The following is a 12,936-nucleotide window of genomic DNA, read 5'->3' on the forward strand; positions in this document are numbered from 1 at the left end:
GTATGTGTGTATGTGTGTGCATGGCGAGGAGGTTGTGCGTGTTGCGATACACACGTGCGCGCCCAATCATCCCCCCACGACCCGTCGCAATTACGACCGACGCTCACGATCACCACTACCATCCCCTCCCTTCCCTCGCATTTCCCCCCCCTTTCAGAACGCCTGCTGGTCAGTTCTGCTTCTTGTACACTCTTTCCTTGGCAGCAGCTTCACTCGCTCGTGGTTCGTCTTTCCCCTCCCCCACCCCAACACACACAGGCGAGGGAGTTCCGCCGCAAGTCCCAGGCCAACGCCGCCGCCGACGCGCGCACCCTGTTCCGGCGGGAGGCGGAGTGGATGGCCCGCCAGCCCAAAGCCCGCCAGGCCAAGAGCATCGCCCGCCAACAGAGGTTCTACGAACTCACGGAGCGAGCCAAGGATGCGCCCACAGCCGACCTCAAAGTGGACTTCGGAAATGCCGCGGGGGCTATGGCCCGACAGGGTGCGGTTGTCTCTGTGCGTATGTCTGTGTCTGTGTCTGTGTGTGTGTTGTATCATACGGAACCCACGGGGATATCCCCCACTGAAACAGCGCCCGATGAAGCACTCAGTGTGTATCTGTATGTATTGCTGGTGCTGCGGCTGGTTATTATGCACTGCATCCGGGGGGTTGTCGTGATTTGTAACCCGTGCAAGCACTGCCAGCGCCCGGTGCACAGAGGTCCCATCATGAGGAGGACACTCCCTCGTAATTCGTTGGGCTCGTGATCGTCACATCATCACATCATCATCATCCTGGTGATGGTGGCGGTGGCGGTGGTTGTCATTGCAGGCAACAAGGTTATCCGTTGCGAGCGTCTGGGCTACTCGCTTCCAGGCAGCGACCAACCGATCATTCGGGACTTCACATTCGACTTCCAGCCGGGGACAAAGCTGGGCATTGCAGGTGGGTCCGGGGTCGGGGGGGACCAGGGCGGGGTGAGATGGTAGGTGCAATGGTGGGTGGTGATGGTGACGGCGATGAACTAAACTAATTGAAGCAACTTTTTAAAACAAACGCCAGAACGCCAGAGTCATTGGTATCACTCCACGCGCCTACCGCTCGCACAGAGACGGAGCCGGCCCCCAAAAAGCAACCTCTCCTCATTCCAAGGATACATACCTCCACACACACACACACGCAAACACCGCCCTCCCTCCCTTACACAACCAACCCGTCGACATTGCTCATCCTGCGCATCCATATCATCATCCTCTGATGCCCACCCACCCCCTCCCTCCCTTCCCCCCTGTTTACCCCCCTATACACACACACACCCTACCAGGCCGCAACGGTGCGGGCAAGACCACCTTGCTGGACCTCATTGCGGGTGAGGTGTGCAAGGGGCCCCGGCTATGTGGGAGATGGGGGAGTGGGGAACCGTACCCGGACTTGAGCTAGTCCTATCCTCTCTCACGTCTCCCCGCCTCCCAATACATAGACACACTCCCTTGAAACACACATCCATCTGCCTCACCTGCAAATCCCCCCAACCCCCCCCAGGCCGCAAGCAGCCCACCAGCGGCAAGCTGGACGTGGGGGAGACCTCCGTTGTTGGCTACTTGACCCAGTACCCCCCCGCCATACGGGATGACCTGAGGATCATTGGTGGGTGGGGCTAGGGGGTTGGGGGGGTCGGTATGGAGGGCATAAGGTTCTATGGGGTTGATGTGGGTTGAGTCGGGGGGTGGGGGTTTCTTCAAGTGTTGGGTCCGGTGAAAGGGTAAGGGGCTGGCTCTTCCTCCCCCCGCTCTTCCTCCCTCCACCCAAACATATACGTACAAATGCACACACTGTGGTACCCCTACATACAACATACCCCTACACCACACCGCCCCAATCGTCTATGCTCCGCCGTCCCACCACCCCACCCACACGCACCCCAGACTACATTCGAGAAATTGCTGACAGCCGTAAAGCCAAGTTGGCGGCTGCTGGGGGTGCCATTGAGCCCATGGACTCGCCAGAGGTGCTCCTGGAAAAGGTAAAAGGGGGTCAGGGGGGTATTGGATGCTGTTTGGATCCGTAGGTGGGTGTGTCGACAGAGTGGGCCGGGCGGGGGTGGGTAGGTAGTCGCCCCTTTCCTCGGTTTTGTCCACGTGGTTCATGAAAACCCCCTCCTCCCTCTCCACATCTGGAGTCCTCCACATCTTACCAGGTTGGCTGGCTGTGACGACGTTGCGTTCTTCTCCTCGTATGCGGTAACCACCACCACCACCTGGCAGCTCTGTGATCCCCAGAACCCCTTAAGGCCTTTTCCCCCTCCCGACCCCCTTCCAGCAGCAGCTTAACTCGTTCGTGGTTCGTCTTTCACCCCTTTCCGCCTCTGCCCCCTGCTTTTCCTCCTCCCCACGACCTCCGTAGTTGGGATTCCCCCGCCCTCGGCAGTTCCAAAAGGTCTCTTCCCTCAGCGGGGGGGAGCGCAGGCGGCTGCACCTGGCCTCGGTGCTGGTGGAAAGACCCAACGTACTCATACTGGACGGTGGGGAGGGGGGAGGGGCGAGGGCGGCCGGGGGAGGCGGGGTGCGTGTGTGGCTTTGGGCAGGCTGGGTGCGGGCATGAGTGGAATGCGGGGGTGGATGAGGGCCCTGTGGGTTCTGTATGGGGGCAGAGGATTGAGAGGCGCTCTTCCGGGTGGTGATACATGTGTGCATGCACGTTCCATGTTACCGTATGAGGTACATTTTTCTTCCTCTCATCCGCGTCTTTCTCCCCTGCCCCGTCTTGTCCTGTCCCGTGCGCTGCCCTGCCCTGCAACCTGCCACCCTGCCCTGCCCCGCCCCGCTAGAGCCCACCAATGACCTGGACCTGTCCACAGTGGAGGTGCTCGAGGAGCAGGTCCGGGCCTTCCGGGGGGTGCTGTTGACCGTGTCCCACGACCGGGCCTTCATGGACAACGTGGCGGAGCGGCTCATGGTGCTGCAGGGGGATGGGCTGGTCAGGATGTTCGACGGGAGCTATTCGGAGGTGAGGGCCCATGAGCGAGGGGAGGGGGTAGGGAGTTGTGCGGCCTGCGGGGTGAACGGGGTGCCCCCAAGCACCCGGGGGGAAGAAGGGTCCGTCATGGTTTGTGCTGGAGTAGCGTGCGGTTGGAAGGCGTGAGGGAAGGGCAAGACGTGGGGGGGACCTTCGTAGTGGTGGCGGCGGCGGCGGCGGCATAGCGACCCTGTACCGTAGTAGCAGCAGACGTCGTACTGGACAATTCACCAGATCATATGTGCATGTGTTTTATGTGTGTGACCTGCAGTACCTGGAGCTGATGGACGAGCAGGCGGCCGCTGAGGCGGCAGCGGCGGCTTTGGAGCAGCGAATAGCGTCTGGCAGTGCAGCTAGCAGCGGCAGCAGCTGGGATTCCGACGGGGAAGAGGGCAGCACCAGCAGCAGTAGAGGTGGCAAAGGCAAGGGTGGCATGGGAAAGCAGCAGCAACAGAAGCAGCAGCAGGCGGAGGCTAAGGCGTCATCCGGTCCGACCGCGCCATCAAAGAAACCCCGGAAGCTAGGATATTACGAGCAACAGGAATACCAGGTGGGAAAAGTGCGTACGTACGTTGGTGATGGGAGTGCTACGGTGAGGCTCCGTTAGGAGGGGCGGGATGCACAGGAGGGCCCTATGTTTCATCCTGTTTCCTGTTCTCTGTATACCACTTCCCTCCTTCCCGCCCTCCCTCCCTCCTTCCCTCGGCCTTGGTCCATCTGGGTCATTGAGTCTGAGTCTTGAACGGTACTTTTCGTTTCTTATCACACCCGTCTGTTTGCCTGCCTCCCTCCCTCCTTGTAGAAGCTGACCCGGGAGATCGACGAGCTCAACGCCAAGCGCGACGCCCTGAACGACCGAGTGATGGAGCTGGCTCAGAGCGGCAGCGACCTGGCTGCGCTGGAGGCAGCCAGCAGGGAGATGGCGGCCATTCAAGAGACGGTGGATGTCAAGTCGGAGCGGTGGCTGGAGCTGGCGGAGCTGGCGGGGGACATTTAAGTGGGGAGATGGTGGTGGCGGGCGTGTGTGTTTCGTGGTGGTGATCACATGACCATTACTTTCAAATTGATGGAGGTGTGGAGTGACCAGTTCCCCGGGGTCTGGAGCTACCCGTAACTGTGGCCATAGGGCGAAGGCGGAATTAAAATCGTGAGCCTAGGATCCAAGAAGGCATCTGTAATTGCGCGAAGGGACGACTGATTGTTACGTCACTCCTCAGTCCATCTCACGTTGATGCATGTACTCTTATGCAGGGACTTGGCGCCAGATCTCCACGCGCATACGTTGGAAGGGGAGGCCACGTGACCTTGGTTTACATATCGTACATGATACATGATTGCTTACCAGCACAAGGCGCCCGTTGCACTCAGCGCTTTGAAAACGCATCACAGCCCAGTTCACGCCAACCAGGGTTGGGCTGACGGTCCGTTCTCTACCTAAACCACCTAGCCAAAGCACCGCCTGGCCCAGGAAAAATGCGAATGCACACAGCTGTTGACTTGCAGCTTCTTAGGGTAAAGCCCTAAGACCTCCTCCTCTCCCCCCGGCACACCAGGCCCCTGGACGCCACCGCCTTTCCTTCCCCTGCCGCATCCATCTCGTTGCGCAAGGTAACCGACTTCACATGTCGTTGCCGAGCATTACCTCCAGGATTGCTCGTGCTCCGCACGACAACTCACCCGCCTTTCCATCCCCCTGATGTCCATAGGGTCAAATCCAATCCATCGTTTCCTACCATCCTGGACAGCCCACCGAACCTGTGGTACACCCCGGTAATAAAGCTTTCCCCCTTGGCTTCCCTCATCCAGGGCCTCGTTCGTGTCCGAGCTGTGTCCCTGTCTTACTCCGGGTGTGTCTTCTCAAAGACGTGGAGGCAATGTCGCCAGCGAGGGAAAGGAACGGGGCCCAGGAAGGCGATGCGGCCATCGGGGTTTGGGAGGCTCTCCTGGGAGGCTCTCCTGGGAGGCTCCACCCTACGCCCTCGGAAGGGGATTGCACGGATGTTGGGCGAGGGGGGCCTACAAGCGCGGGCCCACTGCGGTGCTGCCAACACCCTCCCACCGTAGGTCGCAGTCGTCGGCGCCCTCAATGCCAAGCGTATCGCAGTCCTGACAGACGGAAAGAGAAAGGCAGACGGGCAGACACCGCAGGTCCGCAGTTCCCATAGATGCAGGTCTGCACTCTCGTCAGAGCAGCATCCTCACCAGGTCATCAACACAAGCAGCATGGCATCCTGCGCCTTCTCAGGCGCTGGGGTGCAGCCGGATTGGCACAGCCACTTGTAGCCCTCCGTGGCTGCATCACACAGCCAGCTTCCCCTCACGTGTCATGCAGCCCTACCGCTCTACCCTGCTCTGCTCTCCAGACGTATGCCCCTCCCCCGGTTCCTTACCCATGTGCCGCCGCCGTCGTCCCAATGGTTGAACCGCTGGCCCCGTTCCCGTTCGCACCCGCTGCGGGCTCGGACAACCCGCTGCAGGTCGCCCTCCCATTCCCTGTCCCGGAAGGCAGCTCGCTTCTTAGCAGCGTGGCGACGGCGGGAGTCCCCCAGCACCAGCAAAGCACCGCCAATCTCTGCAGCCGCAGCGTCGTCGCCCTGCCTCTGGAATGCGGACCCCGACACATGAGCTGGCTCTTGCCGGAGCTCCGATGCAGCTGGAGGGGGGATGTGTTGCTGGCTGTATGGCTTGTACCGTAGCTGATGTTCGTTGTGCTTCTGCTGTTGTCGCTGATAGTGATGCTGTTGGTCATGATTTTGCTTATGGAACTGCGGCGGTTGCGGCAGTGCCGAGCGCGGGTCCAACCCGCACTGAAGCACCTGGCTCAACGGGTTAAGGCGGGTTCCTGAGCATCCTTGGGGTTGACACTGCTGGTGCAGGCCGTTATGGCCAGGATGGGAGCTCGGGTGCTGCTGCTGCTGCTGCCGCTGATGGTGGTGTAAGTCTTTTGCGGCGGTTGAAATCGGTAAGTTGGGCTTTGCGTTCGCGTGTGGGCCATGAAGTAGGGATAGCAGCGATGAAGGGCGTCCCGCGTTTAGGTTTTTGCGGTTTGTGGGTGGCAGCGAGCTGTTAGCAATACAGGTATTGACCTGCGTCTGGGACGGTTGGTCATGGATACAGAGTCCGGTGGGGGGGCCGGAGGCGGTCCCTGCGCCACCAGCTTCAGGGATGCCCCGTGGGAATGCTGTACAAGCTCGATGGCCGGCTTTTTCGGGCTTCGCGGCAAGAGCAGCAGAAGCTGCTGCCACCGATGGTGATGATAATGAAACGCGGACATTGGCGCTTGCGTTTGGGTGGGTATCGCCCAGCAGGTGCATAAGGGTGCTGGCCCCATTGCTGCTCTTCGCCTCTTTGACGGAGTCTTGCCTGCAGGGAACGGACGGAGAAAGAGTCCTTCGCAGGTATTCTGGTACAACAAGTCCTGGCACAGCATGCACACTGTGTACAAACCTAGAGCTTCGCTGCCGGATGTAGCCTTTGATGTCTCGTTGCATGCAGCTTGGAGGCTCCTGGGGCTGCCGTGCATGTATTCCTAAAGACTGCAAAGCTCTATGTTAGGCTAGGTCAGCATGTTGTGGATGCAAGCATGGCTCTCAGCAAAGGGCGCACAGAGGTGGATCCGGATCCAAAGCTTTTCCGATGAAGTTTTCTCGTGGCCGATGGACCATAAGGAAATACTAATAGCCGGGAGTGTAACGATTATAAACTGCATTCCTTATTATTAAATACACACCTGTAAAGGGGCTTTAACTGACAAAACTCTGCGTCTGCTGTGTTTCCTTGAAAGAATGCTGGTGTAGTCCCCACGTGTTCTTTTCTATGTCATAAGCCATTAATATGGAAAGCAAATCACATAAGAAACAGAGGCGCAAGTATAGGCCACTTGATGTCAAGACATGGTTCGAGGGCTTTCTGCGCCTAATAGGATGGATTCTTGTCATCGTCCTCTCCGTTGTTACTGGTGGCCTTTTCGTCTTCTACGAGGTATATGGAATAGCCTTCCAGCCTCGGACTAGGAGCGCTACGCAGCTGCACCGTCAGCACACATCTGTGCCTCCGTGCCCTGGGTCACCTGGCCCCGCCACAGATCAAAGTCCTCAACCGTCACGACACGGACTTCCGGGACATGTACTTCGACCAACGAATCACAAATGACGTTAACAAGTGCGTCACCACAGCGCCGTGCTTTTGATTGTCGTCCACCAGGAACGCAACTTGACCACGCGCGCGGGGATTGACACAACACCCACCACCACAGACATGATACCTCCAAAATACAAAATACGCAGGCAAACGCAAGGATGCAAGGGCTGTACCCTCCTAACGCAAGGACCGCTAACTTAACCCGGACGAAGTCCGCCCTCGCCCCCGCAGCTGACTGCCCTCAGCCGGTCCCCAGCCTCGGGGCTCCTACGGGCTGACCCACATCCCCCCATAGCCGCTATCGCTTCCGCTAACCCCTCCACTATACCTCCCAACTGCACTTTCTCTCCGCGTCCCCCAATCGCTACCGCTACCTGTGCCGCAGTGAATACCACAAGAGCTTCCTTCTGGCGGAGCAATGCTCCAATCCCGACCCCGTCTACTTCTCCGGCCAGACAGCGCTCTTCCCGTACTCGGAACCTGTCGGGTTCCCTCCCTGGAGTGGCATCCTGCCGGTCTGCAAGCCGGTCATCATGATTGAATGTACGGATATCCGTACGGCGGCATGTAACTCGGTAGGTGGATGTGCGGCAGGAGGGTCAGCCAAGCCGATTGCGATGAGGGCGAGGAAGCTTGGAGCAATTCGCAGGTTGCTCCCTAAGTGTGTCAATGGATGTTGGATTGAGCCGATCTGAACTGCCGTCTAATCCCCGTTCGCGTTGTAGACACGGCAAGCTCTGTACGACGCTGTGGGTATGGCGCTAATCCCCGGTACGCCGTACATCAACTGCCTGCGTGCCGGCCGCGTGCGGGTTGGTGCCATGGCAGTACCCGCGGGAAGACCCATCTCGCTGGTGGCCTACCAGGACGAAGGCAACCCGTACGACACATTAGTAATAAACAGCCCCTTTGAGTAAGTTTGGATGGGGCTGCCCCCGCAGCAGTGGGGCCAGGATAACGGACGGTGGCTGGCTGGCTGCGCCGAGAAGCAACATCATCATCTCTCTCTCTCCCTCCCTCCTTTCCCTCCTCATCACCCTCTCTTTCAGAATTAATGGGACTCAGATTCAGGAATTTGTGGACCGAGTGGCGGCTGCAGCGAACAGCAACAACACCGACTACGTGCAGCCTAGGTAGGTGGGTAGACTTCGTTAGGAAGGCACGCTGCTTACGTGCGTGAGATGTACCCAAGCTGCGGCTCCCATGTTGCTGGTGGTGTTGATATTGTTGCTGGTGGCTTGCGTCGCTGGCTTGTGTGCCCCGGAAGGGCCCCACTCCGCTGCGTAGCTGTGTCACTTGATTGGATTCCTTACTAAGTACTTACACCCACAACCACCATCCGCCCACCCGAATCCCGCCGTTCCGCCGCCTCTCTGCTGTGCTGGGGCCTCCTCCCCGTTTTGCGTTGCTGCTACTGCTGTTACCACCACGACTACTGCTGCTTCTGCGCTGCCTGGTGACGGTGGGAATGACTGCGGGTTGCAGTACGCAGCTGAGCAGCGGCATCTACCTGGCGGGGGTGCAGGTGGTGGCGTCCTTGGATAAACTGAGGGAGGAGAACCGGGAGCTGCGCGCTGTGCCGCCCTGGACAGTGGTGTCCAACCTGTGGCCCTGGCCGGGCATGAACAAGCGCTGTGAGAACACCGGTACCTTCGCCGCCTACTACATCACCGGTGGGTAGCCGTGTGACCGGCTCTGTCATCCGCATCTCTGAACCTTCCCGGCGAACCCTCCATTTGCCCTTCACCCTTGCCTTCTTTTTTCCGTCCTGCTGTCCTTCGGTCTTAAACACACGGCCTCCGTCTGTTCTTTTGCTCGCGCGAGATGGTCACAGGCTCCGCCAACATCACTATCCCCAGGTTCTCGTTGGCCCATCCCGACGAGACGGTCATTACGCTGACGGTGGCGGGTAGCAGTCTGCTGTTGGGCGCCTGGAGAGTGACCCCGGCTGCGGAACCCACCCTGGAGCTGGGCGCCTCTACGGATGTGACCGTCAGCTATTTGTCCGGTGTGCAGGTGCGTGTGGATGGATGGGCGAATGAGGGGTTAATGAATGAGGGTGATTAAAACTGTGGGTTGGAGTGAGTGGGTGGAGTGGGCCCATTTCAAATCCAAACGGTGATGGATGGCTCCCACAGTGGCTCCCACAGTGGCTCTCGAAAGCCTCAGAATACAGTTGAAGTACGGGTGCGTGCTGTGTGGGCAGTGATGCCAAGGATCGGTTGTGTGCTTATGGGGGCTTTGTGACCGCAGGTGGCCATCGGTCAGGTCCCTCTGCTGGGCCCTTGTGGCGGTTGGCAGTTCAGTCCCGATCCAAACGACCTCAACCTCACTTACACGGCCCACTGGACGGGCTCGCTGGCGGACCTCCAGGCTGGTACGTCCTTCCGACCCATCGTGAACCAGGTGAGTTGGAGTGATTGTTTGCTATGTGTGTGTTACATGGTCGTGGGTGCATTTCCCGCACCTGCAAACCGTCCAAATACGAGCCGAGGGCTCGAGGGCTGCCAGATCGCCTACCTTGCATTTCATGTAAAGCAAAAGTCATAAAGGATACTAACGACCAAAGGGAACGATAGAGTTGCGGTGGGACCATATACGTTCCAGCATCCTTGCCAGGCGTTCAGGTTCCCACTTCATAGCGTCCTTCATATGCTCAAAGCGTGGGAAATCCATATCAGATCTGATTTTGTCGTACACCCGGCAATCCAGCAAAATGTGCTTCTCATCCTCGATATGGCTATCAGTGCCGCAGCAGGGGGCATACTCGCTCCTCTTTAGGTATACAACGCCGTCAATTGCGCGCTCTGTTAGCCGCCAATGCCAAACAGCAAAGCCTAATCTGCATAAGCTTGCAATAAACATTTTGGTATGCGGGAGCACCTCCTTCCTGCCGCGTGCTCGGCCGCCAGACCCGTCCAATGCTTATACTTCGCCATGTGAATTCCCGTTGCTTGCCGTCTGACGGGTACACGTCTGGCTGGACATCAAGACGCGTATTCTTCCAACCACTCACCAATCGGTCCTTGAACTCCAATACCACGCCTTCTGGCAATGGCCTGTTCATCAGCCATTTTACTCGTTCGTGTACTTCGTGGTTGCCTCTTTCCATACGTCGTGGCCTCTTTCCATACGTCGTGCCCCAGAAAACATAGAAAACGGAGAAGTAGTGTCCCCCATCCGGTCCCTTCGCGGTTGAAGAGGGACTCTGCGACCTCCTGTCACAAAACTTGGTGTGGGGGGTGATTGTGAGGTGGCGGTAAGGAGGGTTATACAATTGCTGTTTTGGAATGGCGGCGAAACTGTCTCCGTGGTAAAGCGCACGCCGCTAATTGTTTACCCCCAAACTCTGTGTCGCTCAGGTGGTGACTGTAAATGTGCTCGACGTGGCGGCACCCAGATCGTTTGCACTACCCGCCTATGGTGGAATGTACTACATATTCGGTGCATTTGGCATGGCCTTCATCTGGCTCGTTAGCAATAGTCTGATCCTGTTTATTATCATCCTGGTCTGGGTAAGTCCACTCGCGTGTTTGTCGCTGCGAGCCTGCCGTGCAGGAGTTTCGTTCAGCCGTATGCTTCCTAGGATTAAGGGCGCCTTGATTGCCTTCTTGAAGCTGCCATCCTCTGTATCAGTAATTTCTTCCATTTGCGAAACTTGTCTTGCCTCTACAAGCGCTGCACATTATCAGCTTCATAGCAGCGCTGGAACTATGTAGTCCTCTGGAGGACACGTCTCAACAGGCATAACTATGCCGACAAGACTCAACAAGATTCCTAACCAAGCATCTACACCCTTTTCCGCTTGCTGCAGTGGAACATTCGAAGCAACAAGGGCTTGCCGCCAATCATCTACCGTTACATGAAGAAGTACCGAGGGTGGTAACGAAAACTCCCAGACGGAGGGAAACCAACGCCGCTGCAAGGCCCACCGCCCTCAAAAGGCTCCCGTGTTCCCAATCATCCGTCCGGTATTTCTTGCATGTAACAAGCAAACGACTCGCCTCAATAGTCCCTCCCTGCAACACCAGCGCCGCACAGTAAACTGCGTGTGCATGTCCCGCGTGGTCACTTTGCTGCATCCATGTGCACATTGGACGTTACACACAACCAAATTATCCGCTGCGACCCCAAGCATGGTCAGCCTGCCAGTTGAGTTCATACGTCATGGCGGCAAGTGGGCGAGGCCCAGCAAGCGTTAAGGCGTGTCACTGGCTACGTATACAGACCGACACGGCACATCTGTCAAAAGACACAAGGCTATCTCGCAATGCAGGCACCAGTCCGTCCTTGAACCGCCCAGGTTCAGACATTCGGATGTGGACCAGGAAAACTGCACTTCGCGAACACCCTGGTCCCAGCAACCCGTCACCAAACCAAAGTAACCACAGCAGCCAACATGCAGCATGCGAAGATTCCAACCTTGTCCAGGCTTCCAGGTTGGCCAAGCCACGCAGGCCAGCACAGCCAGTCACCGAGACACGCGCTTTATGAACAGCTTCGACTGCTACGTTCCACAGCAGCATGCCGCTCCACGCCATCCAACCCTCTCCGTCAGTGGTACTAAATCAGGCGCTGATACACGCCCAGCAGCCAGAGCAGAGAAAGAGCCACAAGCACGGCAATCCGATCCATCGCCATGCCATCGCTGATCGCAAGCTCCGAGGCTTGCAACGCAAGAGTCCCCGGAAAGCTGCCGCCTTGCACTTCGCTTACTCCGTAAGAGTAATCTTAAGCTCAAGGTCCTCTGGCGCTGCCTGCTGCTCGTCCTTCTTGCCGAAGATCAAGTCCTGAACCACAAGAGCCAGACATGTCAGAACGTTTCGCCCTAGGACGGCATACGATAAGTATGGGGAACCTTCCGCGATAATGCTAAAACCCAAGAGCTTGCGGTCGTGTCTGAACACGACGGCGACCCTAGCCCCCCATCCCTCATTCCCCGCGTACCTCCATGCCTGGACGGATGTAAACGATGCGGCCACCCTCCTCGTACACCGGATACCTGGGCTGCTTCTTGGAGGCAGCCAACTTCTCCGGGTTCTTAATAAGGCGGGGGTTCTTCGCCACCGGCACCTTGCCCTTGTTCTCCGCAAGGTATGCCTTGCGCTGTGGGCGAGCATCCTCGAAGGGCACCTTCCATAGATCAATCCCCACCTCCTTCGCCATCTCAGCAATGCCCTTCTTCTCCAGCGTCTTAATGGCCTTGGTGCAGATGCGCAACTTAACCCAGCGTTGGCCCTCCTCCCAGAAGACCTTCTTGTTCTGCAGGTTGGGCTCTTGCCACTTCCTGCTCTTCTTGTTCGAGAAACAGACCGAGTTAGCCTTGTTGCGCTTCTTGCCCGTCAGGTCGCAGACCTTCTTGGCGTCCACGGTAAGCACACGCGCAACGCGGCTCTGAACAGTCGCTGGCTTAAAGGCCAAAGACTGGCCTGCAAGCGTGCTCCTCATGCTGAGCGACATGCCTGCGAACTGCACCCGAGCAAAAAAGGACCACAATTCAGGCGCCTACCAGCAGATGCAATTGTTCCAAAAGGTACACAATACGTTAATTGCCTTACAAGATATGATTGATTTGACGCAGGAATCTAACTATGGAGCGGGAACGGGGAGTCCGCACCTTGGCTGACTGCGCGACAAGCCGCCACAATACGAGCGGCAACTAGATGTCGCAGGTCGTAAAAGTGCCGCCTAAGTGCGGTATGCTCAAAGAAAATGTCTCTTGAAGCGGGCGGGTTCCATGTGCATCCACTGGCCACCAGCGGCTCCGGAATAAGGCCCGATGGGTTCGCCTGTATGTGCCG

General features: G+C 57.9%; 4 protein-coding genes across 4 annotated transcripts in view; 2 read left to right on the top strand and 2 right to left on the bottom strand.

Moving 5' to 3' along the window:
- The window catches only part of VOLCADRAFT_86383 (uncharacterized protein), a gene marked incomplete at both ends in the record, with an annotated part of 8,082 nt that extends 4,090 nt beyond the window's left edge, over positions 1 to 3,992 (top strand). Inside the window, 9 exons of the mRNA XM_002945872.1 lie at positions 259 to 481; positions 812 to 925; positions 1,305 to 1,349; positions 1,523 to 1,627; positions 1,906 to 2,003; positions 2,384 to 2,501; positions 2,808 to 2,986; positions 3,267 to 3,545; positions 3,798 to 3,992. Coding sequence (XP_002945918.1) covers positions 259 to 481; positions 812 to 925; positions 1,305 to 1,349; positions 1,523 to 1,627; positions 1,906 to 2,003; positions 2,384 to 2,501; positions 2,808 to 2,986; positions 3,267 to 3,545; positions 3,798 to 3,992 — 1,356 coding nt within the window. The remainder of the gene's footprint in view (positions 1 to 258; positions 482 to 811; positions 926 to 1,304; positions 1,350 to 1,522; positions 1,628 to 1,905; positions 2,004 to 2,383; positions 2,502 to 2,807; positions 2,987 to 3,266; positions 3,546 to 3,797) is intronic.
- Positions 3,993 to 4,833: 841 nt separating this feature from the next.
- On the bottom strand, positions 4,834 to 6,269 carry VOLCADRAFT_86384 (uncharacterized protein; the record flags this gene model as incomplete). The annotated part of the gene is made up of 4 exons (XM_002946229.1): positions 4,834 to 4,966; positions 5,055 to 5,101; positions 5,386 to 5,760; positions 6,150 to 6,269. The coding sequence occupies 4 exons, from the start codon at positions 6,267 to 6,269 to the stop codon at positions 4,834 to 4,836; spliced, it is 675 nt and encodes a 224-aa protein (XP_002946275.1).
- A 560-nt stretch (positions 6,270 to 6,829) lies between these two features.
- VOLCADRAFT_86385 (uncharacterized protein) lies at positions 6,830 to 11,021 on the top strand (the record flags this gene model as incomplete). Its single annotated transcript, XM_002945873.1, has 10 exons — positions 6,830 to 6,976; positions 7,080 to 7,156; positions 7,521 to 7,710; positions 7,861 to 8,048; positions 8,185 to 8,268; positions 8,621 to 8,808; positions 8,970 to 9,151; positions 9,389 to 9,541; positions 10,498 to 10,650; positions 10,950 to 11,021. 10 exons carry the CDS (start codon positions 6,830 to 6,832, stop codon positions 11,019 to 11,021), a joined length of 1,434 nt encoding a protein of 477 aa, XP_002945919.1.
- prpL28 (plastid/chloroplast ribosomal protein L28) lies at positions 10,976 to 12,833 on the bottom strand. The gene is made up of 3 exons (XM_002946230.1): positions 12,694 to 12,833; positions 12,083 to 12,604; positions 10,976 to 11,925 (listed from the first exon to the last, which is right to left on the bottom strand). The coding sequence occupies exons 2-3, from the start codon at positions 12,593 to 12,595 to the stop codon at positions 11,848 to 11,850; spliced, it is 591 nt and encodes a 196-aa protein (XP_002946276.1). The 5' UTR covers positions 12,596 to 12,604; positions 12,694 to 12,833; the 3' UTR covers positions 10,976 to 11,847.
- Positions 12,834 to 12,936: the final 103 nt, after the last annotated feature.

Source organism: Volvox carteri, assembly GCF_000143455.1.
Source record: "Volvox carteri f. nagariensis unplaced genomic scaffold VOLCAscaffold_1, whole genome shotgun sequence".
Lineage (NCBI taxonomy): Eukaryota > Viridiplantae > Chlorophyta > Chlorophyceae > Chlamydomonadales > Volvocaceae > Volvox > Volvox carteri.

Excerpts from the sequence above, each read along its gene's own strand:
- prpL28 (XM_002946230.1), bottom strand. The coding sequence starts at position 12,595 with ATGTCGCTCAGCATGAGGAGCACGCTTGCAGGCCAGTCTTTGGCCTTT. Across the intron at positions 11,926-12,082 it reads ACATCCGTCCAGGCATGGAG|GACTTGATCTTCGGCAAGAA; the intron begins GTACGCGGGGAA and ends CTTGTGGTTCAG.